The sequence below is a fragment of the Grus americana genome, chromosome 21 (genome assembly GCF_028858705.1).
Source record: "Grus americana isolate bGruAme1 chromosome 21, bGruAme1.mat, whole genome shotgun sequence".
NCBI lineage: Eukaryota > Metazoa > Chordata > Aves > Gruiformes > Gruidae > Grus > Grus americana.
The window spans coordinates 6,995,108-7,021,392 of NC_072872.1; the positions used below are offsets into that span (position 1 = coordinate 6,995,108).

Consider the following 26,285-nt stretch of genomic DNA (forward strand, 5'->3'; position numbering starts at 1 on the left):
CAGCATGAGTTCAATGGGAAGCCTGTTTACAAACCGCGTATGGAACAGGCTGGAACTGCAATTCACATGTGCCGTGAACACTGCCGTCATGTTCCTCTTAGGATTCATCTTTAAACGCAGGTAACTGTACCCTGCAAAAAGTAGTCACAGTAATTTATTGCAGCTTAGTAGGGAAACGTACAAGGATGATCTCAAAACTTCTATAAAAAAATTCTCATCCTAGTCTTCTAAACCTGAAACAAATCTATTTTATAAGTAGTACAGTGGAGGCACAAAGAGGTTAAATGTCTATGGTCAGCCTGCATACAGCTGACAATATCAAGAGAAAGCACGAGAGTACCGGCTGATGACTCTGACTTCATTCCACAAGTCAAAATGTGACTATGAATTGTTGCTGAAATGGAGGAACACAATTCAGCGTATTCAATCCTTTTCTAAAACAAGCAAACACGCAGCAGGTCTTGCCTAGAGCAGGACCACTAAGGAAAGACTTTGATCTTGCAGCAGGCCTGTACTTCGTCAAAATTAGCTGAAGAAAGGAGGCTTGTGCTATGCTCCCTTTATCTTCATAGCGAGGAGATGGCAGAAACAATTGCATCCTTAGAAGGTAAAAAGTTGAGATTACATTCAAACATTTATCTCCCCAAAAGCAGAAATGTATTGTTATGTCTTGGGGAATTAACAGTCATATTTTCACCAAAAACTCTTCGTATTCCTGACTAAAGTCTTGTTAAATTCCTGGGGAAATCTGCCTGTTCTTTTTCACAAGGTCTTCAACTTAATACTTGTATGGATAAGGGCTGCTAGGCTGGATCTGTGAAGTTTCCCCATACACAATCCTGTCATCATCTGCAGACAATATCTTTGGCCTAATCTAATTTGAAGCACTTTATTTTTTGCCCAGCCATTCTAATCCTGGATGTAGACAATCATTAAACCAACTGGTTCAGACAACTGACTTCACATTTTCTATTATTAAAGATTAAATTATCTCAGATTGTTGCCTTTATTTCCCTCCTCATTTGTCTATTCTTGAGTAGTTAATGTAGCCCAATTAGTTGTACAGAAGATTTATTTCAACTTGCACAGCAAATCCAGCTTTTATTTTGAAACTTTTGAGAAAAGACTGGTATCAGACATAAATATTCAGAAAAGCCTCCAGTATATTTCTAGAAAACAGATGCTACTGCCCCATGAGACAAAGTATCAAAACTCCACACTGGAAATTTGCCTTCCAAGCAAGTAATGGTGTATACCTAATTTTATATTCCCAACAGTCAAAATACAGCTTTACAAATCCAACTTTACAAAAAGATTTTATTGAAAGGATTGAAAAATATTTGTTTTCAACAATATTTAAAACAAGTTTTCAAAGCATTAACAGTAACAGAATTTTTCATCTTTTAAAAATTCAGTACACTGCTTTATTCCATACTACATCAGTTGGTTAATAACTTCTTAAACTCTCTACTAGAGAATAACTTAAAAAAAAAAAGATTAATTTCCAAGCTTCCACTTTGGCCCTTTGTAGACTGGAAAGGATTTGTAAGTACAGTGACATTTACAAACCCTTACATTAGAAACACTACTCTTAATCAGCAAAAACCTATTTTACTAGCACAGTTTAAACAAGCTACTTTGAGTAAGCTACATCAGCAAAATGAGCTTTTATTGCCAACATAACCAAGTCTGCATTACATCTTAATTTCTGGTTAAGCTGTGGTTTGAACAGAAGTTATCCACACTTGAAGCGGTTAAATATGCAAAACTTGAGTGCTGTTTAAACCTCACTAGCCTGCTTATGAATCGCTGGTTTGTGGATTAAAGGCCTTGAAAAGGGACTTTGTACAGTTAGATAAATTTGTAATGTATTAACACAATTTGGGTTGTGTTTTGATATAAAGCAGCTAGTACCATTATAATCAACGCAGCTTTTTGAAGAAAAAGCAAAGACTAAAATCATTGTGTGACTTACTTTCTTGTGGTCAGTGACTGTAGCTCTACTTGGCTGATCAGTGATCCAAATGAGATTGTTATCAAGCGGGAATAGTTGTACAAGCAAAACTGCAGAAGCCTCCAAGCCAGTAATGCAATTGCAGTACGTGATATTAAAGACACCTCCTAATCTAGATCTAATCTAGAGAAAGTAGTTAGGTAAGTTTTGATTACAGATTTCATGAACTATGCACTCTGAAAAATTAAAGTTCAGCAATTTAGTCAATAATAGCTTTACTATTATAAAAAGCATAAATAAAAAGTGCTGAATATAGTTTTATCTTTAAAAAAAATACTAGATAAGGCTCATTAATCATTTCGCCTCACTTCCGCAAAATGATTTCCACTTCCTAGCATGCCTAGTATTCTGCTTGCTTTCCACTTCACAAAACATTTATATAGCCAATATACCCTGTTCCTTTTCTCAATTATTGCATGTTTAAATAAAATAGTTTCAAAGCAAAAAGTCTGACACTTCCACAGTTCAAAAAGTAAGCAGTTATTAAATAACTGAATACTCCACCTAGGAAACCCGTAAGCAGCTTCAAAACAGTGATAAAACAATTAGCGCAGGTTCAAGTGAAAGATAAATCCCAAAACCTATCTGGATATTCTGCAAGATATCACAAAATTTGTCTATTTAGACCAAATCAAACCAATATTCTATTTTACAAAATTTACAAACTGAGTATTAATTTATATTAACATATTTTCATTGTGATTTGTATTATTAACCAAGAGTTTGCATCTCTTATGGAAAAGTGCTCTCACCTGGATTTAATAAAATTAGACAGACTAGGGCAGCATCCACAATGGAGGATGCATTATTTAAACCATCAGAGGACAGCGGGTTAGCTAGGGTTCAGAAATTAATACATTTCCCATTACCACTTTGGACCACATAAACAACGTTAAGACAATCATGAAAAGTTCAACAGAGCCTCTCACTCCACTTTCAAGGAAATCCCACCTTAATCAGTAAGTCAATTCCTCCACAATATTATGTCATAGGCTTAAATTTAACAGATAATGTCCATTCCTTTAATGACCAATGCAGCAAAACTTTGAAAATGCTGAAATTTGGATAATATGATCATGAGACTGCACCACAGAGAACATAAATGTAAACATTATACTTGGGTTTGATATTTCTCAGTTAAAGTACAGTACAAACCCTTTTTTCCCCAACTACTTTTTTGTTGGGCTTTTTTTTTTCTTTCATAAAAGCACATACAATAAAATATGTACACAGAGAAGTAAGAAACATTTGAAAGCATCTTAAAAAAGTAAATACGAGACTTAAAATATCTTGAGTGTGCTGAAGGCACCGTTGCTACTCTGCTGGGAATGTGTCCTCTCATTTATCAGCCTACCAATGCAGTATCCCTTTCTGTATTACTCAGCACCAAGAGTGGGAGGTTGAGGGCATTCAGGGCGTAGTATAGGATATTCTTTTTCTTCAGGACAACAGTGGAACTAGACAATATAGTACTAATTGAAGTCCAGATTCTTCTTGAACACTTGGAGAATTTTGTTTTTTAATTTATAGTATCTAATGCTACCATTTATTCCAGAGAATCAAACAAAAAATAAGAAAACACATTGATGATTCCCCTCAACAGGAACTGCAGAGCTACAAACTAGCTCAGCTACAAAAATGGAGATCACTGTAATAACCGCCTAAGCCCACACTAATGCTCATCCATGCTATTTGTGGATATTTACAGTGATGACAGTCAAGGGTCAAACACTGCTCAAATTGGCATAAGATATATATATGTATATTAAAAAAATCTATTTATTAGTTCCATCTAGTCATAAAAAACATTCTTCATGGGTGTGTCTTCATAAATGCATCACATTCGCAAGTAAGGAGAAAATATTTTAAGTGCTGTCTTGATGGGGCAAGATGTTCTGGGCAAGATGTATTTAAGCTAACAAAAAGGAGTTTGGGGTTGTTTTGTTTTCTTTAAAAAAAATTCTTAGAGCCTTTACATGCAGATCAGTCTTAAATGGAATTAAAAATATACCAATTTAAACAGACTCTTTTAATGCCACTTTTCTATTATGTATCTACATCCAGCCTACCACATTATTGGTAAGTTATAGGTTACAATCAAATCTACAGATGCAGTCGTCAATACCAATCAGAAATAATCCATTTTCAGATTGCTCGTTACAAGGAAATTCAAATTGGATTACAACAATCAGAGCCTAATTCTTCCATTTCTACTCTTGCTGGACAGGAAGTAGCACGATAATGTCCAGCCATCAGCAGATCAGACAGATAGAAACTATAATCACTATGTACGTCTGAGATGGTGACCACACTTGTTAGCCAAAAACTTAAAAACCCAAACAGATAGAAGGGATACTGCCACTTTCCATTCCCATGAGTCTTGTTAGATGTAGACACTCAGAATTCTTCTTCTTCAACGGCAAAGTTATTTTGCTTCTTCCGAACATTCCAGTGTAAACACTCCGCCAAGCTTTCAAACCAGTCGCTCACAGGATCTCGGAAACAGATCGAAGGAAGAGGATAGCAAGAGGTAGTGATGCTAATACTGCAACAAGACAGGAATACCCCAGTCAGTCAAGGGCAACAAATAGCATTTTAAAAAAAAATAAAATCTTCTATTCACTGGCTAACATAGTGCTATGTTCAGCCACTTTGGTAAAACAGCAAGTTGCCGTAATCAAGCAATAACCAAGTCTGCAGGCTCATCTAAACAGAGTGAACACAGGGCTTAAAACTGTTAACAGATGCAGTGTGGGCAGCATTCTTTGACACAGTGAGAGCATTGAACCCACTCCATGACATCCTGCAGTCTTTTGCTGGTCTTCACATCAACAACACAAGGACAAAGGAAAATGTAAGTTACTGCCTTGGCCTTTAAGTTTCAACTATAAGCAACAGCACTAAGTCGTCTAGCATCTAACAAAGGGACAAATCTCACATTTGAATCCTTACTAGTCTCCTGATCTATTCTACAGATCTTTCAACCTCAGAAAATACAAACAGTTCAAGATGGATATCATGCCAACTATACATTTTCCTTCCTGGCAACTTCTATGGACCAATTAAAAAAAAAAAAAAAAAAAGAAGTCATCCTGAATAGCAAGTCTACCAGGCACACATCACACAGTTGCCTTAAATCACCTGCCATTAGAAGCCACCACATTTGGCACAAAAAACTGAGGAAACTTCACACACTGTGTTCTGCTCACTCAAGGCAACAGCATCATAAATGACCACAATCGTTCAGGAATTTAACACAGTTTAAACCATATGGCATTACACAGAGCCACTGCTTACATGCAACTCCTGTTAGCTTACATCTTCTCAGACTCCTAAGATTTATCTTTAAGTTAAATTTACAGAATTTTCTAAAGACATGTCCATCTTCCTTGCCAAGCACGCTATGTTTATATGCTCTCGTCTTAACATTTCACTTGCTTTCACAGGAAGATCTAAAAAACTCAAGTTAGAAATGAAATACTTTTAGCACAGTTTGTGCTGTGAGAGGTGTTAGGGTTTTGTTAGAGAATGAGAGAAGTGCATGAATCAGTATTTTCTATACTTAGAGAGAGATGCTACAATCAAAAAAAGGCTCGACCTGTCTCCATGGCATATTTCCTGCCTCTTCCTTCCATCAAATGAAACCCATGCTGTATTCCTGGCATCTGGAGAGAGCATAATCTGAAAAAGAGAGAACAACTAAACTTCAGGTTCAAAACTTATTTTCAAATGCAATGAACAAACACCTCCCCCATCCTCCGAGTTCAGAATTGAGTCTTCACAACTGTACAGTTACACTGAAATTCGTAATCTGTCCATAACAACAGTACAGTAACATACCACACAAGTTCCAAACCTTCACGTTTGGTATATACGCATATATTTTTCTACATGCAATAAACCCCCTCTTTATAATTATAAGGTCATAAACCTGAACGACCTTCCAGTTACAGCCAGTGCATGCTTTAATTCAGTTACATGAGTTCATTTAGCATCTCTTTCAAGTAAAAATTACAAAGTTAATCCAGAAAAATAGATTTTAATAGATAATGAATCTAAAGCTGTCAAATTTAGGAAGTTTTTCTCATATTTAACATTCATTACTATTAAGAGAAAAGAATTGACTACCATTGGCCAGTAACACCTACTGACATGAAAGTAATCGTGGACTGAAAGCACTGCTGGGAATAAACATTCGATTTATGTTGCAAGAACAAAAAATACACATTAACTAAATCCATTTTATATTCAAGTATTACATGCCTTTTTTCTGCAAGATGGCATTAACAAAAAATAATTAGTGAATTGCAGATAACTACCAATATACTCAATCTGCAATAGTACTTGTTTTAGCCATGAAAGTAGGATTTTTCATTCCCTTAAACTAACCACTGATTTACATGTACTTTAGCCAAAATTACGTAAGATTTTATTAGTCAGAATGCAAATGTATGTATGCCCATTTTGCAGAACATTCCTCTCCTACAATCCAGTAGGAAGCAGTGTAAAGTATTCCGCTAGTGGGTATATTATTTTAAACAAAGATGCATTCTTCAACCAGACTTGATCTGGTCCTCCTACAAATGAAAGGATGCAGGAGACACACAGCATTTCCTAACCTCTTCTGCTACGGTCAGGTTCACATGGTTGTTGCAAGACATTTTTAACTTAGGAAGAGAAATAACATAACAGAAGCTAACCTTGAGTTCCACCCCAGCAGGAACAACAATAGGTCGGAAAGACAATGAGTGAGGGCAGATTGGGGTGATCATTATTGCAGGAACATTTGGATGAATCATAGAAGCTCCTGCTGCAGCTGCATATGCAGTGCTACCAGTCGGTGTGGAGACAATGACTCCTGAGAAAGGAGCAAAAATTTCACTTACATTACAATCAACGTGTTACTTTGGAAGACAAATGAGAAATAGCACTGTTATGAAAATGAAGCAGAGAATGTATCAACTTATATTTCACAGGAGAATTGCAGTCTGATACACAGAAAGTCTCTTCTAATCCTGGCACAGCACATTTGTTCTATGGCTTCATGTAAGTTGCATAAACTTCTAGATCTCAGGTTACACAACTTTGTAAAAGTGACATTCCTTTTTTTAAGGGTAAGAGCTTTAAAGATAAACTTCTGTATTTCATGAGCTGTGTTGAGATCCTTCACACCTTCAGGAAACTCCAGATATCCAAGCAAATTTTTTCTGAGCTATTTCTTGCCCTTAGCCCTACCCTATTATACCCAAAGAAACCACCACTTGCCTCCACAAGTCCATAAACAAAGCTTACAGCACTTTAATAATTTGTTGTGGAATGCATTAGTTACCAATGAATAAACATACCTATTCTTTGCACACTGATGTTTTCTGTCACCAGAGAACTGAAGCTTGAGATTTTGTTTCCGTACGAGAAAATCCTCCAGTAAAATAGCAACAGTTTACATATGAACCAATAAGCAATTTAACTCAAGAAACGGACTCACCATCTCCTTGCACTGTTGTTATCAGGTGTCCGTCTAGAAAGACATCTACATTGGAAAGGTAAGAAGAAGGACCACGATCCACTACAACTTCATTTAGGACCTGTCATGACATCAAATATTACACCAGCCCACTATTGCTGACTTGGCAATGTAACAAATGACAAGCTGAAACATGCTTTCCAGCTCTTTGAAAAATTCATGCTGATTTAGTACCCGCCAAATTAGACTCTCTTTACACTGCTGTCTTATCGAGTGCCAGCTGAAGTTTTTTGATGTTAAGAATTGTTTCCAGATGCTGGTTACTAACAATGTGTGGGGCTTTTCACTTATAAAAATCTTTGGGATATCCCATTTTAGAACTACTATTTTGTTTTCAAAATAGAAGGAAAATATTACTACAGGAGAGTACAATATTAGCACATATAATTGTAGAAAATAATGATGTACACCACTTCCTCATTATTTAGTGCACAGATTGTGAAACACAGTAATATGGATCAGTCCCACACTACTGGGCTAATGTAAGTAAACTACTGAAAAGGGGAAAGTTATAATAAAACAAGTACACAGCAATTTACAAACAGCACATTAATTCTTTTGCTTATTTTGCCCTCTGACCTGATATTGCATAATTTGCTTGCCCACTTCTTTCTCTATATTTGTAGACACTACTCCATTTTCTTCTATACCATTTTGTACTGTCATTTTCTCTCTGTGCTCTTTTACTACTTTCACTTTCAGCCTGCTTCGTAGAACAAGTGCTGCATTGCCTAGAAGTGAAATATAGGAGAAAGTACACAAAAATGATATACTACTATAGTAAATAAGGCCCTGTAACGACTAACAAACTGTATGAAACGCCATCCAACTATTGCCCATGCTTTCAATGTTGCCAATTTCATTCACAAGATAATTGTCCACACTTGGTTAAAGCTCAAAACTAATGTTTAGAAGTAACGAGCAAAATTAAAAGTCAAATTTGAACCCAGTCCTTCCTCCCTTTCCTCATCATGTAAAAAGAAAATTTAAGTTTTATATGGACATGATCAAGATTGGAAAACACTGTTAGGCTCATGTGATCTTCTCTAAGACAAAAGCTAAGCTTAAAGAAAACTAGTGCATTAGAAACACTTACTAAAAGACTACATTCTAGAAACGTGAGAATTTTATACATCTTTTTGGGAATCTACTTTGGACACAACTCAGCCTCATATTGCAGAGACAAAGCATTTTTTTCCTCAAATATTTTAATTGCCCGACTGCACTGATTAGAGAAACAGACTTCAGAGCTACACTCTATTTATATATTTAGCTATCATTTAACATAAATTCTGCATCATCTTTTACTTGTTTACTCCACACAAGACAAAGTTATTTCTTAGCCATTTTTCCTCTCTAGAACAGTATGGAAAGCAGCACTGAATGGGTCGATTCAACGCAATACTTTTGTTAGTTTAGTATACATTTCTTGCGACTCAGTCTTACGGGACAACCTAAATGAGTTGGTTAAGAAAATTTACTAGTCTTGGAAAAAGCTACAGAAAATGTAACAAAAAGAAACACCACACCTTGTCCCCTTAAATTTACCTTCTATAACCTGAGTGACTTGGGACTGAAAATTCTCAAAATTAAATGGAGTAAGAAATCCAAGGGATCCCAGATGAAAAGCCATAACTGGAGGTACACTACCCTATCAATAAAGAAAAGAATTTAAAAGCTACTGAATAAGAGCAATTCAAACTTCAACTAATTGCCTGTAAATATTTTGACTATTGATGTAACTTCAACTGTGCATAATAAAAATGACACATTACATAAATTATTTTCAGAAGGTATAGGGTAAAACAGGCTTGATAAAAAAAAAAGGAATGAACAGCAAAGGACAAATGCTGTCCTCAACAACAAAGTTAAAAAACCTTCAAATATTTCAAAAAGAAGAGAGGTCTTTATTTCCGATAAAAGACCAACCTGGAAAAGTGAAGAAGCATAAAGTAAGGTCCCATCTCCTCCCAGGCATATGATAAAGTCTATTTGATTGGAGATATCATCATAATCTAGAAGCAACATTGAAATACTAGTTTTGAATTCTTATCAACAGACTTAATTTCCTAACATAAATTAAGTGCAGCATGCCAACATTCACTCACAAATATAAAAAACACCAATCACACAACTAAGAGTAACAACAGCTGTTTGCAAAAACACATTAGTTTAACAAACTTGACCCAACGACTAAGGAAATAAGACAAATAAGCAATATACTTCAACTTTACTTTCAAGAAATCATTACCATACCTTCTCTGAACGTGCAAAATTTCTTCTTCACTGGTCCAAAATTATCGTCATTAGCTATAGCAGGGTCTTCCAATACTTTTTTTTCTACATACACTATCATATTGTTCTCCTTAAGAGAGGTAAGATAAGCTTGTTAATACCTCTTAAAATGACAAAATATTTGACTCTCCCCACACTTTGCACTAAAGACATATAAATAATATTTAACAGAAATGGACTGCATCTGCTGGTTCTAGGGTTTATTTTTAATGACTGTGTTGTCTAATTCTAATGAGAATTTTGAAGCATGTACAGACCATCTAATAAACTGAACTTTGGAATATAGATTACATGATACAGTAACATTGCTATGTTTGTTCAAGGCTTAAAGGATTAAGCTTTTTATATCACATTCCCTAGAGTTTTGACTTTGCTTTTTTTTTTTTAAAGCTCTTGTACTTAAAGTACTTAAGTACTGATCTTAAGCTCTGAAACAAGTTTTACTACTTCCAGTGGCAATGGGTATAATGATTTGTTTGCACTATACAATTCTGCACATTCCACATTCAACAGAATCAGTAATTGAAAACAGTTTAGATATAAAATTTTTAATTATGGTAAAAAATGGAATTCACATTTCGTTACCTCAGTAAGATACACACAAAGCTCTTTAAAAGGCTGCAGCAGACTGGCATCACGTATCTTTTTAATAACAAGGACACTCTTGGGAGGTTTGTTCCATGTCAACCGCTGGCTTGCTGGATCCTGAATGTGCCTAGAGAATAGAAAAAAAGACAATGTTACTACGATTCGCTTTGACAACATTCCGGTCTGTTAAGAATATATCCTTAATTATAATGGCACACAGTCCTAGAACAATAGAAAGAAGGATGCAACAGTTTCTATTGTAATGCTGCTTTTTCCCCCATGAAATCAATCAATGCTTTACTATAGTAAGATGGTAACACAGTATTAAAGTGTCCATTCTTGCTACCATGCCAATAACACGTGCTTAAAGTAGCACAACTACTACTTTAAATTAAAAAAACCTAACCAAACAAACAACCAAAAACAAAAAAATACCCCACCCCACACCAAACACACCCCCCCAAAACCACTTTAAAAAGTATTTTAAAATTACTGTCTGCCTATTTTCAGGACAGCATTCTGAGACTTGAGAACCTCAAGAACTAAATATATGTACACAATTTTGCAGCTTTCAAGAGGGTTCAGTAACAGAACTCTCATGTTGCTCTGTAATAAATGTAGATGATTTAGGAATATCCAGTTGTGTTTTCCTTCTTTTATATCTACTTCCAAGCTACGTAATTCCACAGTTGTATTTTGCATATAACAAGCATCCCATCCTTTTCCACACAGTGCAGATATAATCCATAAAGCAAAGCAGATTAGTATAAATGCTGAACAAGCCAACTTTACAAAGAGATTTGGATTTAGCACTTCAAGGGTTAAAATCAAAACAGATGATGATGCTGGAGGTGGAATTATCTGTTCATTTTACTTTCCAAAATGCCTATATTCTACATATAAATACAGCAGAAACCATAGCTTAATGAAGTAGTCTAATACCAATAACCTTTAGTGACAAACAGTGCCGTCACTCTCTAAATATTATTACATAACACAGAAGAATACAAACATGCAGTTACACTCCGTATCAGATCAGGCTTCCAACAGTATGTTCTGTTTCATCTCATTGTATTTTACAGTCAGGGAATCATAGAAAACTAGAGGTTGGAAGGCACTTCTGGAGATAGTCTAGTCCAACGCCCTGGCTCAGCGTAAGGGTGTTTTGAAGATACCATACTCGGTCTCAAATACCGTCATGAATCTGAGATGACTATGAATTTGGAAGGCTTCCTTTGACTTGACTAACCAACCAATAGCTAAACTGAAAATCAAATCAAATCAAAATAAAATAGGAAGAGTTGCATTAATGTGTTCATTGCTACCAAACAGTTGCAAAGAAACCGAAGCTGAAGTTTTATACGCTATTTCCAGTACAAATGGTGACTAAGGAAGCATTTTCTATACTAAAGTTCATTTCATAAAATTAAATTCCTCAAATCTTTAAGAAACACACGTACAGAAATCACCCCCAAAACCATTTCAAGATGATTAGGCTACCTTCTGAAGCTGGCAAAGAACTAAAGATTGCAGCACTGCTTTTCACTTAATAAACCTAGAACTAACACAGACTTCATTCAAACCAGTCTGCCTATTTCAACTGTACTCACCAATTCCCCGTAGTTCTACTAAATGAAAGATTACTCATAACATGCTTTAAGATCTTCATGTTTCTTTCCAGAAGTCAGGCAAGTGTAAGAACTCAAAAAAAAAAAAAGGCTGAGGCTTTTATCACTTTATTAATAAACAGCTGCCTCAAAAAAAAATTTTTCTCTGAAAATTCTTCCCAGTTAAGTATTTCAATCAGTCCCAATAAAAAGTTGTGAGGCTTTACAGAAAAATCCTGTATAAAGTGTTTATTACAGATCTTCAGAGACAAGGTTTCATACAAAAAATCCAACTTCAAGAAAGAGTTTGAAAACAGGTGTTTGGCTTCCCCTCTCCTCAACACCACAAGCACCTGAATCTTTTTTCACTGAGTAGTCATTCAATTCATCTGGTCATCTTACATAACAGTCTTCAGAGAGCAGGTTTTTCAACGCAGTCATCAACACTTAAAGAGGCACCAAGACCTTCACTAACTTATGCCCACACATAAAACCTAAAATTTTCTGTTAAAAATTTTTCTCCAGTGAAGACAGTTTAAAAATATTACTGACTGTAGAGAAGAAAAATCCAAACAAAAAGGTTTTGCTCATTTTCAGAAGCCACAACAAAAACCTCCCGTATAGTAAGAATATTGATTTACAATTTAGTCTTCAAATAACCCTTCCCTTCAACGCCCTGGGAGCGCCCTTTACTCCCCAGCTATTGTGAACACTGCATAAGCAATCTCTTCACTGGCAAGTAGCACGCACTTAGCATCGCCTGCAGCCTCTGGACTCAACTGATCTTGACACTGTCATTACATTGCACCAGGCTGGCTCAGCCCATGGGGAGGAGCGTGTTCACCACAGTCAGGTGGGAAAACACACCAGCCAGACTGGGTTTTCTGATGAGCTGCAGCACTCCAAGCCACCAACTGTAGAACAGGCAGAAAGAATGAGGAAACTAATAGTTATTGTACACTCCAAGATTACCGCCAGAGCTTTGTAGGAAAAGTTACGATACCACCAACCTGTTTTGAGGAAGAGTACTACAATTTAGGAAAAGATCCAGGCAAATAAATACTTAACTGAAATACCTTACTTTCAGTTAAAAGAACAATGAAATAAAACTTTTTAAAGTGACAAAAATAGGGACCACTAACTTGGTTAATCTGTAGAACTCTGACATTCCTTGATTGACCAAGACACCATTTATTAAGTATATAATACACAGTGTAAAAAGCAACGCTTTTATACCACCCAACCTACACAATTAAAACATTTACGTGCCTGCTAAGCAGAAACCAACCCTTTTTTCGCATCAAATTTATCAGCAGTCTAAAAGCTAACTTGCCTTAATGATATTCATACAATGAAAGTGCCATAAATCAAATACAAAAATTCAAACTACCAGCTCAAACACGTACTGCCAAGAGAGGGAGAAGGCTTTCCTCAGATTTCACAGTACACATAACAATTTCTCCTCCTTTCCTTGTGTGGTCTATAAAAATTTGGGTTCCCCTATCATTCAGAAACACTGCTCTTTATGGATTTCAAGTGGATGCAATAAAACAAAATGCTACCAATAGCTTCTCCATAACAATTTGATTACTACAAGGGTGTTTAATACACATGGCAAGTTTACTGTCAATTATGTTGGAAAGTGTTTATTATAGTTGCCATTGCTGACATCAAACTATGGACTGCAGATTACGCAAAACATATCTAAACAAGACTTCAGTACTTAACAGTATTCACATGCCCTGCTGTATTTTTATGTGAAATGGTTATTTTTTTTTCCAAAATAGATATACTGAGCTTTGAGAAAACTCCCATTAGTTTAGGTAGTAGACAGTGGGCCTAAGAAAACCTCATGAATTAGTAACATAAAACCAGTAAAATTAATTTCCTTCTATGTCTGTTACCCTGCAGGAAGTATTCTAACTGGCAAAACCACCATAAATCCATACAAAGAAATACCGATTATGTCCTATCATCCCTTGGGAGAAACAAAACCAATGACATTCAAACCCGTATTATACATTTCAACATGCAGATCAAGCTAATGCACATCTAATGGAGTTTTACTTGAGAGTACTGTTCAGCAGTGCTATTTATGCATTCTCCTCTCAGGTCAAGTTTTTAAATGGTGAATGTGCAATGAAAATGGCAGGCCAGTTTTGGCAATGCAGACGCCAAGCTGGCAATCAAGCAACATGAAAATCTATAAATATCAGGTAAAATACAAACAATGCTGATTAGGGGCCGAATAGTGGAAAAGCGAACTTTTTTTTGCTTTCACACAGAATAAGCATAATACTATCCATTTGGCATGTACTTACATAATCGTTTTAGGATTTTGCAGCATACAGGCCTTTGGTCCAAATGTGGTCACTGGGCATGGTCCATGCAAGGAGCGGGTTCTCCTAAAAATATATATTTTTAAAAAAATAAATCAATAAGTAAAAGAAATGTGATGACAAACTGGGTATAATTAGCTCCCCACGCACCAAACCCGCTTCTTCGAAAAAGCTGCACTAAGCAGTACAGGGCAAAGTACATTTCTTAAACCTACATTTGTGGTTGACCAGCCAATGTAATTTTACACATATTAGCTCTCACATTTCACATCTAAAACTTAACTCCTGTATCTACTCCTTGAAAGTGATTTTAACCAAAGCCTCACAGTTTATCCCCTCCACATACTGAGCAATTACTTCCTAAATATTAGTACCATGCGCATACTCTTCTTCTATTAATTTCATCTTAACTTTGCACAAAAGAAGCAAAAAACCTCAAAGAACAGATGATCAAGTTTTTTCAAGTTGGTTCTGTGAATTCATGACAAGCCTGCAAAGATTCTATTTAGTTTCAACTCTTCTGGACACTACAATACAGAACATGTGTCTCAGAGACCAAAAAAAATGTGTAAATAAATCCCAAATTATAAACACATAATCCATTTTCAAGGTCTCACTACTATGAAAAGGAAAAATCCTATGTTTAAGAAACAAAGCACAAATAATTCCTGTTTCAGAATTCGCTATGTAATTCTTCCATATTAAAAAAACTTGAATTTTTTTAAGCTAGAGTAAGAAGGAATGTGAATAACTAAAGGGCACATTTTTCAACTCCTCGATTTATTGTAATCCTAAAAACTTGTCAACATGATAGCACAGACAAGTATTTAACACTGAGTACTCAATCAGGTACTTGAGTAGCAGTTGACTGAACATTTCAGATTTTGTAGGAAGTTACTAAATAGAACTGAGAAATTATCAAATGAGACACTGGTGGCAGCATTCAAAAGAAACTCAAAAATATCTCTGTAATAACAGTAGCTGAGTGAAAGAGCAGCAGTGGTCAGTATTTGTTAGGTAATTCAGTAGTCTCCCAACCTTCACTTAACAAGTGTGCCTGATCAATTAATTAAAATACAAAACATAAGCCAGGGCTTTTGTTTATATAGTATAAGCACTTTCTCCTCCTTAATATTTTGGCATACATTAATCTTTGTTGACAATGAGCAAGCAAACAACTAAGCATACAAACAAAAAAATAAGCTCAAGACTGTTGTTTTTAGGCCGTGTTCTCGGCAAAAGACCCTACAATCCTACAAAATTGTGTATCATCAGTGTGTGCATCAATTCCTAAGTGACATCAGCTTCACTGCTGCACACAATTCCCACAATACTTTCTTTTCTGGATTTCTTGAAGCACTACATCGTATTCAAGAACAGGCAATTTTAGAACGGGACATGCAGAATGATTATATCTCGTATAAATACGTATAAAATAGCTTAACAAGTGCTCTTCATCTCAATAAGGTACAGTAACATATATAAATGTGGTTTCCCAGTGTAAGTCTTAGCAAGCATTTACAATGAAGTCTCCAACACCAAGGCAACACCTTCAGATTTTTTTTTTTTGCCATGGTCAAGTCACAGTAATGGTGTCCTGACCACTTAAACGCTTTTTTTGTTGTTTAAATCGTTGCACTTAATAAATTAATAAAACACAAATCCTTCAATTCTAAGGTATACGGAGGCATATACCTGCCGTACCAGGCCTCAGTGTTGAATAGCTAGAAAAAATGCTATTTTTTTCCACTTATTTATCTAATAAGAGCTAATATGATATTTGTCTTCAGATAAACAGGAGCTCTGAAACATCATTTATCCTCAAACTTAAACCCCACCCAGAACACAGGATTACTCCTAGCTCTACGATGAGATTATCTGGAGCAAGTCAGAACTGTTCTGCCTTACTTTCCTCCCACTTGCTTCAGCAAATCTGTAAATGGGAGTAAAATGTACTCAAGTCATGTAACTGTTGAAATATTATGTAAATACTATTAGAATTATTCCATTAAAAAGAAGAGGGAAGTATGCTTTTCCTGTGCTTAATTCAATTAACACAGGAACTGGTAACTAACCTATTGCTTGGCAGTAACAAATCATTACTGCACTGCCTTCTATTGCATATATCATAAAGTAGCTCAGACTAGCCTGATGACTCACCCTTAGTAGTAAAAAGAACCCTCAGAAATCTAATAAAAATCAAAACCAGATGACAGGTTAAAAAGATGTAATTAAGAAATAATAGCAACATCTTATTTGTTCCATGTCCAATAAAATACGCGTGGTGAGATCTGAATTCCGACAACGAAAATTAGTATTTCATTTCCTATATCTAACACATAGAAACTGTATTTGCTTTTCAAATAATTTTTTCCATTTATACGTCCAGGCATGACTAATCCAGTCAGATAAGGTTAATACTAAGTGTTTTATAAAGTTTACCTTATTTATATTAAAATAGAAAAATGACCAAGGACTGACATAATTAGAGATTAATGTGTGTACCAATATGTGTAAAGGAATGGAAAGTCGTTATCTACTTGTGAACAGTTAGTTACACTTGAAATCAGGGTAGTTAAATAACACCCTGGCAACATCACTTCGTGCTCCACTCAAACTTCTCCCAAATAACTGTCATCTTTGCCTTCTTTCAAACACAGGTCGTTGTTCTGTGCCACTCCCAGTAATTGGCTAAAATCTGCTCCTGCAAGAGGCATTAAATATCCACATCTGACCTTCACAACATTGAAAGTTTTCTCTGCAAGCTGTAATTAATAATTGGTATACATTTTAGTTGAGATTTTACTTGGTTTTATTAGTACTCAATCTATGCACTATTCAATCAATAGAAGGTAAAATGTTTGAGTGAAGAGAATTTAAAGTTGTTTGTAGAAAGACTGTCTTTGCTAAGAATGAGCAGCAATGCACTGGAAATTATGCATCTTTCAGGAAAATACACTTGTCAGTTCAAAGCAGATAGGCAAATACTTCAGTCTGAATACTACACAGCAAGCCTGAGATCACTTTCTGACATTCTGCCTTGTGACGATTTTGCACTAAATTGAAGACAGCCAGTGAATGAATGCAGAGCATCTTAATGAAAAAAAAATCTCATAAACAATAACCCTAATTCAAACCCACAATGGGTAGGGTCTACAAAGATCACTTCTAGTTTAAAAAAAGAAGTCATTATTTAGCTAGAAGATAATAATACACAAAAATGTAGACCACATGGTCTTTTACACAGGTTTACAAAGTCTAAATTCTTAAAGGTTTAAGTGGAAAAGGGAAAAATGACCAGTCTTACAGCACACTTTTAACATAGTCTTCCGTACTGAGTATGACGCACAACATAGCAGCTAGAACAGTGCAGTCAGAGCAGAGTCCTCTGTGAACGTTTTCCAAAAGAATTAAAGTACATTGCCTTTCTGACCTACACATGCAAAGCAAGTATTTTCCTAACCTTTTAGCCTTTTCAGAGAAAGGCTTTTGTTATGACTCCCTACACCATAAAGCTTCCCCCTGCCATCTTCAGCCTCACCCACGTACACTCTGCCTTGCAAGACCATTCCTACCAGCAAAGCAGTAACTCTGGACGAGAATTTCATCTGTTGAGAAACTCCTCCATGATTCTTTCCATGCTTTTACAGAGCGTCACAAAGTAAGTAAGGTAAAGTTCTGCTATGCTTCCCACAAGATCAAGACACACTGCTACCACAGCATGCTATTCAATATTTACAACGGGTCCAAAGATCACAAAATCAAAAGTTCTATCCAAGCTGTCCACATGACAAGAGCCTTGCAACTAGATTAGAAATTTGGCTCAAAGAAAAATGGGCGTTTCTCACTGCTGTGAAACAATATGCAAGCACAAACTTACCTTGTGCTGCCTCACATTACCATATAACCTAAATACTCATACAGGTTTTTAATACCCAGCACTAGAGCTCTAGCTAGAGCATTTGTAAACATGTACAGAAGTGTCTCTACTGTTGATCGATTCTTTTCTGAGACTATGAACTCTGCAGACACCTGTTTTGACAGCTATGCCATTTTGATTACAGGTCTGCTCTCAGTCTAACCCCCACCTTTAACTTCCTGCCTTCGTTTTGGACTAACAACCTTTTGAAGTGCATTTTAAGAATCCCTTAAAAGCAACTTGCTGAGCAAGAGGTAAAGTCCTGCTTTAAGCACATTAAAGATTGGGCACAATGGGTTCCTCAAATTTGAAAATTAATATTTGGTGTTTATCTGCTTATAAACAATAACCTTCTAAGCTTTTATACTGTAAGAACTTCTCCTAGCTAGAAATATATCCATACTTTCTTACTAAGAAATAATTTCAATATATGATGCTACAGATAGGAGGTTTATGTGCAGTTTGTCTGGAAAAAAAAAAAGTATCTATTACATTTCATATAGCCATTTCTAGATGCAAACACTTTCTTGAATCCAGACTCACTTCAGACACCACTTAAATAGCATATACAAAGCAAATGAGTAATGTGTTGTCTTGCTGAAGCTGTATATGCACATATAGAACATTGCTGAAATACCTACAAGCAGCAGTTTAAGATCTCCCAAGAAACACTGAAACAGAAGGCAAGCCTCGCAACCAGCCAGAACCTATGTACATGAAAGTCAGTTTAGAGATTACCACCTACATGGCTCCTTCAGAAAATCGAGTTCTTTCCACAGCATGGACCACAATAGGATGGTTCACTAATCATCTCCCTCTGTGTTACCACAAAACACTGTTTTTATTTCTGTTCATTATCACTTGTCCCATCTGCAAGACTACGGTTATATAAAAAGAGGAGCAAAAATTAAAATCTAGATAATGCGTTAGGTTGGTTGTTTTTTTTTTTCTCTCCATTTTTCTTGAAGGTAGCAACAACAGGAAGAACCAAGAGCCATACCGGAATTCTTTGGTGCTTCCTAGGGCTGGTGAAGCAGACAAACTTCGTGACTTAGCTCGTCCCCGGCTAGTATTGCTCCACTCCTCATCATCATGACATGTTGAGCAATGATAAGCAGAATCTGAGCTCACATCAGCCTTACTGGTACACAGTTTTTCTCGATTCATCTCCATACTGGAAGTGAAGGAGCCTCAGTGAGAGAGAAATTAAATTCCTGTGGAAAAAAACACCAGGAGAAAGGGGATAGAGAGGAGAAAAAAGAAAAATGTCAGTATTAGCAAAGCTAATAAAGTATTAAACACTGAGTTTACACGTTTTGATAAAAACTTCTCAAAAGGATCTGGGCAACTGAGAAGTTCTTCAAGGTAATCAGAAGACACTGGAAGTTAAAACAACCAGAATTAAAACGCATATGTTTCCAGATTTAGAAGAGGCTCAACACAAAGTTGTTTAAAGACCAGCATGAATTCACATCTCTAGTTATATACGGGACAAAATAAATTTATTTTAGATACCAAAGAGGAAGGAAAGCTTTAAATATTCACTAAAGAATCAAGACTCAGGAAAAACTATGAAGTCTCCTATTAGGTGATACACAGAGCTTAAAGTATTCTAGTTTCATTTGTTCAATATAACAGAAAAAGACCTGTCAAAGTAAGTAAAAAAAAACCCCCCAAACCCACAAAAACACAACACAATAGAGAACCTTAATAAACTTCAGTTCTTCACAAAAAATGAGATTAATACCATTCTGAGAAAAGACAAAAACACATTGGAGGACAATACTGAAGTTCTTAAATAATCTGTGACAAACTTGGGAGATGGTCCAAAACAAACAAGATGAAATAAGGACAAATGTGAAGTATTTCACTTCCACAAATAATCAGCACAAATAAAAGATAAACAGCTGGCTAGACAGCAATTTTGCAGAAGTAAAAAAACCAAACCAAACCCCAAACTTCAAATAACCATCGTTCCCCAAAAGTACTAGAAGTCCCGTAGGTAAGTTCTCATCATTATTTGAGCCAAGTAGAAGAATCCTTATCAGAATATAAATAGAAAGTAACTTTCTGTATATGAATAAACACCAAACTATAAACAAATAGTATCCAAGATAATGCAGTCTAGAGGAACAGTACATTCCTCAAGTCAGTTGATTTCAAAACAGGGAGCAAGTTGGTACACTAAAAATTTGCAGATGTTTTTAAAACAGTTTCATCACTTCAGATGTGCTTCCCACTGTATCCTGTGGATATGGACCATAATGTTATTGTAACCATTAAAATGGACTACGGCTCTGGAAAATACTCATAGAATAATGATATTTGGCTGTAAAGGTACCAGAGGATGACAACCTCCACAATTTTACAAGTACTATGTTTCACAGCATCCCAACTTTTAGATAACAAAAGCATCAACAAAATGAAGTTGTAATTTTAGAATGAGCACTGGCTTATTATTAAATTAGACAGAACCACCGTTTAATTAAATTAGAAAATACTTTTGCTCCTACTGTAGATTAGGCTTCACCCTAAGAGAACAACATTACATAGAGGTACAATTACTGTCAGCCATTAATAATTTATAAGATCCTGCCCTTGTAAAGATACCAACATTTAGCAGTTGGTTACTCATTGCTTAGTATCGCCTGTGACCATGACTTGGGAAATAGTCATTTCAACACATTTATAATTTGTCACAACTAAAATTAGAAAAACATAACTCTATTTTTATAGAAACTTTAAGCTCAATATAAATTTTGTGCCAGTTATTTGATTTATGCACGTAATTACTCTGATTGTGCAAGCACATATGTAAAACAGACTGTAAAATCTGACTCAAACAAGATAAATTCTTTTTAATTGACTTTAATTTGTATTACCTTTTATCACAACTTCATCAAGCTTCAGAAATACATGTCTGGCTGGTTGTTTCTGAACCAGCTACAGGAAATAAGGCATTCAGATATCTGAGTTTTAGAAAAGAAGTGCCTTTAAATTGAGATATTCCATTTCTCTGACTGGAAAGGGTCTTTCAGCATCTATGTGTGTACGAGGAAAGTTCTTACGTTGTTTGTTCTTTAAATCATAACCTAAACTAATCCACCATTCTTATTTCAGAGATTCCAGATAGACTTGAAGAAGCATTTCCGATGGATTCCCCCTGGCTCCCCCATGCAAACTGGATTCTGAATTAACAGTCTTCCTCATCAAATACAGAAAGAACTCAAAATTTTAAAGTTCTGAATTTTTTTTAAAAAAAGAGGGCTTTAGTCAATAGATTTAAAAATAATTTTAAATAAGTCATAAAGGAAATCAGAAAACTAGACACTCATTTACCATCTGTTTGTAGCTACTCATACTTGTAATGCACTTATTCAAGGCCTGTCTATCAACATATCAAAAAAAAAAAAATCTAATACCTTTATTTTTACTTTTAAATCTAAGGATTATTCTTTATAACCTGAAATCATTCTTGTGTCTGGCATATCTATTTCATAGGATCCAAACAGGCTTCTCCAGCATTTTTATATACCCAGACTTCCACATACTTTACCATCTTTCTGATTTTTAAGGAATTACAGATCTGACTATATCTTTACTGGAGTACCATAATTTATCTAATATTAATCAAAACTATTATAGTGAGTCAAAGTTAGTGCTTAGTATACATGAATACATTCCATTTTCTAAAATGAGCCAATAAAAATTATGGAGACTATTATTCATCAATGGAGGACATCAGGCCCTCAAGAATAATCCAGACAGGAAAACAATACACTGGAACTGGTAGAGGAGAAAAAGCAGGTACCAACAACCTCTGCAACTATGTTTTATTATCAAATTTAGAAACCAGGTATTTCTAAAATAAACCCTGCCCTCACAGAATTATGCTAGGAAATTATACAAAATAGTTGGTTTTTACCTATATCATTAGTTAACTTTCATTACAGACTGCCGATAAACTATTTCGGAAGTATTGAGAGTGAAAAATCAGTAGCAAGCAGCCTCTCATCTCCTCTTTCCTAACTCTTCAACAGCATATTTCTCAAAGATATTCATGAATCCACATACACATATCTGCACTATGCATCCACTCTCAAAAATCAGAATTCTAGGTAACTATTTCTTAAAAATCTGCACTGCAAAACTGCAAAAGGGGAACACAAAAATTTGACAAGCCCAGGTAGTCAGCAGTACATAATTTTTTTTTTTTACAGCCTAAGAACTTGATATTCCTTCCATGTAATACTTTCCAATTCAGGATGTTTTAACTACAGTTTACATCACGTACTGTTTAATTAACATTCCCTCACAAGACCTTTATTAAATAAGCAGACTTGACACAAGGACAAAACTATCACTGAACAGCTTTCAGGATTAGATCCAAAAACTTTAAGCACATGTCAACAAACTAGTGAAAAGGCTGCTCTGGTCTAAGTCATGTCCAAAATTAAAAAACCAAACCAAACCAAAAAACCCCACAAACCAAAAATGTATTTTGATGTTCAGCATGACAGAATGAAGAAGAACAATTGAGAAAGTGTTAACATTTAATATTAAATTTCTGCGATGGTGACACAAAGTAGCTCACATGTATCCTACCTTTTACCATAGTTTCCCATCTTCAACTTCTCTGTCATTATAAATGAACACTCTAATGAACCAAAACTTTGCAGAGTTTTCATCAAATCATCTTTATATGGAAGGATACAACACCATAACATCCCCAAAGCTTTACTACACTGTTCAACTATTATTAAGGAATCACGCTCCCGGTAGACTGCAAGAGTCCTAGTTAGAAAGGAAGTCTGAAACAATTCTACTAAGCTTTCATACATATGTAATCCACATCCAGGTGGCCAAGTAAGAGTTATACGCGCTCGCATGTTAAAAAGCCATCTTCTTGCACTGAATAGCATACAAAGAAATAGGATCTTTCAATGCAAGCAGCTACACAAGGAGCATAAGGCTGCAAATCATTGAGCAATTTAATATTTTTTAATAAGCATGCTCGTAAGCTGTTATTTTGTAACAAACTTTTCCTGTGAAATGCATTGCCCTAGATTAGAGGATTACTGCAGGGTCCACCCACCCCAAATACTCACACTACTTTTAGCATGCCTTAAAGACTGAGGTATTTCTACTAATTCCTTAGAAATTGCATCAGTCATTCAAAACTCCTCATTTTGTACCTTATTATCAACCTCGCATTAGGGCATAATAGGACAGTGTTATATCCGAAAACGGTACCACTTGCCCCATTGCTACTGACCCCTGTTTGCTTAATCACTTAATTCTGTGGGGAAGTTTTTTTATTGTTATATTTTCCTGAAGAAAGAGGTTACATGCATATGACTCCATCCCTAAAGGCACTAAACCCCCTCTCCCAAAAAAAGAAGAAACAAGTGTATCGGGTAGACAAAACTTCCTTTTTGTTCAGTTTAGAACTTCTTATTCTAGCGTGCCTGAAGAAAACCACATGAAAATAATATTCCATATTGAAATCTAGTGGTCTGACAACAGTTGAAATTTAGTAGCGTTTTTTTATTACATACTCAAGTGCTATTTCTACTAAAAACCAGATAGTATCACTATGACGTGTTAAATGCCCAGGGAAAACAAAACAAGTCTATTTCTTAACCCTTCCGCTTCGGAAACACCAGCACACTCACCTACAATACCAAGGAACAAACATTAAAAACCTAAAGCTCACCGCCATCCCTTCAGTCAGAAACGCGGATGTTACAACAAACGAGGAGGTGGATCGCACACACCTGACGTGTGACCAGGAGATCGCGGGCCAGATCAAGTGGTTTTACTCGTTATCCTTTCGGGACGCTGCCCTACCTCCGGGCTCCTTACCGCTCACGTTATAGAGCACGCCGCCGGTGTGTTCCCGTTGGAGTTCCCCCGGGTTTGCAGGCGTTACCTGGAAGCCCACGGAGGGACCCGGCTGCCCGCAGTTTCCCGAGCGCCCCCCGACGCGGCTGCCACCTCAAACGAGCGCCGCCAGCCCGGCCCGAGGGACCGGCCGCAGGGGATGCGGGTCCCGCCCGGCCCGCGCTGGCGCCAGGGGACGGCAGCCCAAGCGGGCCCGGCAGGGCCGCCCCGCACCTGGCCCCGGCCCCGTCGGGGTCGCCGCGCAGCCCCCCGCGGGGACACGCACCGGCCCCCCACCCCACAGCGGGAGGCCGCTTGGCCCGGCCGAGCTTCTCCGGGGGCTCCCCTCAGCGCAACCGCCCTCCCAGCGCCCGGCGCCCCCGACTCACCGCGTCCCGGCTGCTCCCCGGCCCGGCGGAGCGTCCCGCCCCTTGCCCCTTCAGAGGCCGGCACGTCGACCCCGACGGTGGTGGTGGTGGCGGCCGCGGCTGCTCCCGGGCAGTGAGCGGGGTCGGCGGACCCTGCGCGCCTCCATCGTCCTCTCCCCGCCTCCTCAGCAGCGTCGGCCCCGCAGGCGGGGCAGCGCGCATGCGTGATGGCACCGCCTCTGGGCTCGTCGCCCCGCCCCTGCACACGCCTGCGCGGAGCCGCCGGGCAGCGGGGAGTAGCGGGAGCAGGGCTGCGCATGCGCGGCGGGGCCCGAGGGCGTCTTGCTACCAGGTGCGGGGCAGGGGAGCTTTTTTCTCCTTTTACTCGCTTTTCACTTGCAATTAGAAATTATCATGAGCTAGAAGACGACCCCTACAGAAGGTGGAGAGAGAAAAAAAAAAAAAGAGCGAAGGGCACAACCCTTCAACATCCACCACAAAATCCATCATAACAGCGTTGACCAAGTGATGGGCCAGCGGAGGAGAAGCAATTGCATCCTCCTCAGACTAAACAAACGGCAGACTTGTCAAGGCCAAGCCTTACCCTGCTGTGGGTTTGGTCTGTTCATAAGACTACAACTTCTGCAGTCATCTCTTGGGTGGCCAACCACAAGTACGGGACTGGACACTTCAGTTACAGTGCACTTTAGAAGGTGCCAGGTTTGCAAGATGCGTACTCTAACCTGCGACATGTCATCTAAGCACGGGCACAGATGTGTACATTCAACCGGCTTCGTCTGCTTTCTGCCCTTCAGCTCGTGCCACAGCTTTGCGTCCCTTTGCTATGGCTGCAGTTGGTTGTACACACTTCACTGACACCCATCTACCCTGCAGTAACTGTCACAAACTTTTACCGTAATCCTTCGTTAGACCATCAGTTAAATACGCCTGATAGAATAGACTCATACGTGTAGCTCACTGGATTGTATATCAGGATAAATCCACAAAGTGAGAAGTTGCACCATTTGAGAATGTGGAAATTTGGGATTTTTTTTTTCTTCTTCCTTCATGCAGAAGTTCATGTTTTCAGGAAACTGCAAAGAAGTGACAGTCAATAAATGACAAAACAAAGTTGAAAAAGAGGAAGGAGTTGCTACATATGGGGAAATACCATAGGCAATGTTACACCACTTTCTAGAAAGTGCAGTATTTTGAGTCACAATTTCTCTTTAATCCTCCTTCCAGACAATGTTAAGAGCCCAGTCTGCAAGGAATTAAGGAAACAATACATAGTTCTATGAGGTCGATGTCTTGGAGACTCAAATGTCTTTCAGATGCTGAAAGAGATATTCAAACCGTAAAGGGACAACACAACGTGACACTAGGAAGGAATATAGCACTGAGTTTTACAGAGTCAAAGCATTCATCTTAAAAGCTGCAGTAAAACACCACGTTCCAGCAGAGAGGACGCATGCTCGGACACAGTGCCTTTGTTAACCGTGCCTGTCCGTACCCAATTATGGAGTATAAAAGCTAACCAAGGACTAAATTTTCATTCGAGCTGGCTCTTGGGATGGATTTTTCCAAATGCATTAAGATAAAAGACATAAATTACCACTAGAACCATTTTCCACAAGAATATATATTGGCTGTAAAAAAAATAAGCATTTCAAAGTGGCAGGGTTTTTTCCCCCCACATAGAGTGACTTCATGCAGTTGCTCAACATTTTGCAAGAGGCATGAACTCC

General features: G+C 37.3%; 1 protein-coding gene across 2 annotated transcripts; it reads right to left on the reverse strand.

Annotated features, from left to right (window-relative positions):
• Nucleotides 1–1,300: 1,300 nt before the first annotated feature.
• On the reverse strand, nt 1,301–25,001 carry NADK (NAD kinase). Of its 2 annotated transcripts, XM_054850031.1 has the most exons (12): nt 24,559–25,001; nt 19,287–19,500; nt 14,350–14,433; nt 10,419–10,548; nt 9,795–9,903; nt 9,468–9,553; nt 9,087–9,189; nt 8,118–8,269; nt 7,500–7,599; nt 6,715–6,872; nt 5,613–5,695; nt 1,301–4,559 (listed from the first exon to the last, which is right to left on the reverse strand). In XM_054850031.1, the coding sequence occupies exons 2-12, from the start codon at nt 19,457–19,459 to the stop codon at nt 4,412–4,414; spliced, it is 1,326 nt and encodes a 441-aa protein (XP_054706006.1). In that variant the 5' UTR covers nt 19,460–19,500; nt 24,559–25,001; the 3' UTR covers nt 1,301–4,411. The 2 variants fall into 2 exon arrangements, with proteins under 2 accessions (XP_054706006.1, XP_054706007.1); XM_054850032.1 differs by lacking the exons at nt 19,287–19,500; nt 24,559–25,001 and adding an exon at nt 17,943–18,079.
• Between the last annotated feature and the right edge of the window lie 1,284 nt (nt 25,002–26,285).

What these genes read in the sequence shown, in the direction of transcription:
- NADK (XM_054850031.1), bottom strand. Translation starts at nt 19,459, where the DNA reads ATGGAGATGAATCGAGAAAAACTGTGTACCAGTAAGGCTGATGTGAGC. An exon ending in ATGCTTCTTCACTTTTCCAG is followed by an intron (nt 9,190 to 9,467) that starts GTTGGTCTTTTA and finishes CTTTATTGATAG; the next exon opens with GGTAGTGTACCTCCAGTTAT. An exon ending in GAAATATGCCATGGAGACAG is followed by an intron (nt 4,560 to 5,612) that starts GTCGAGCCTTTT and finishes GTCTTGTTGCAG; the next exon opens with TATTAGCATCACTACCTCTT.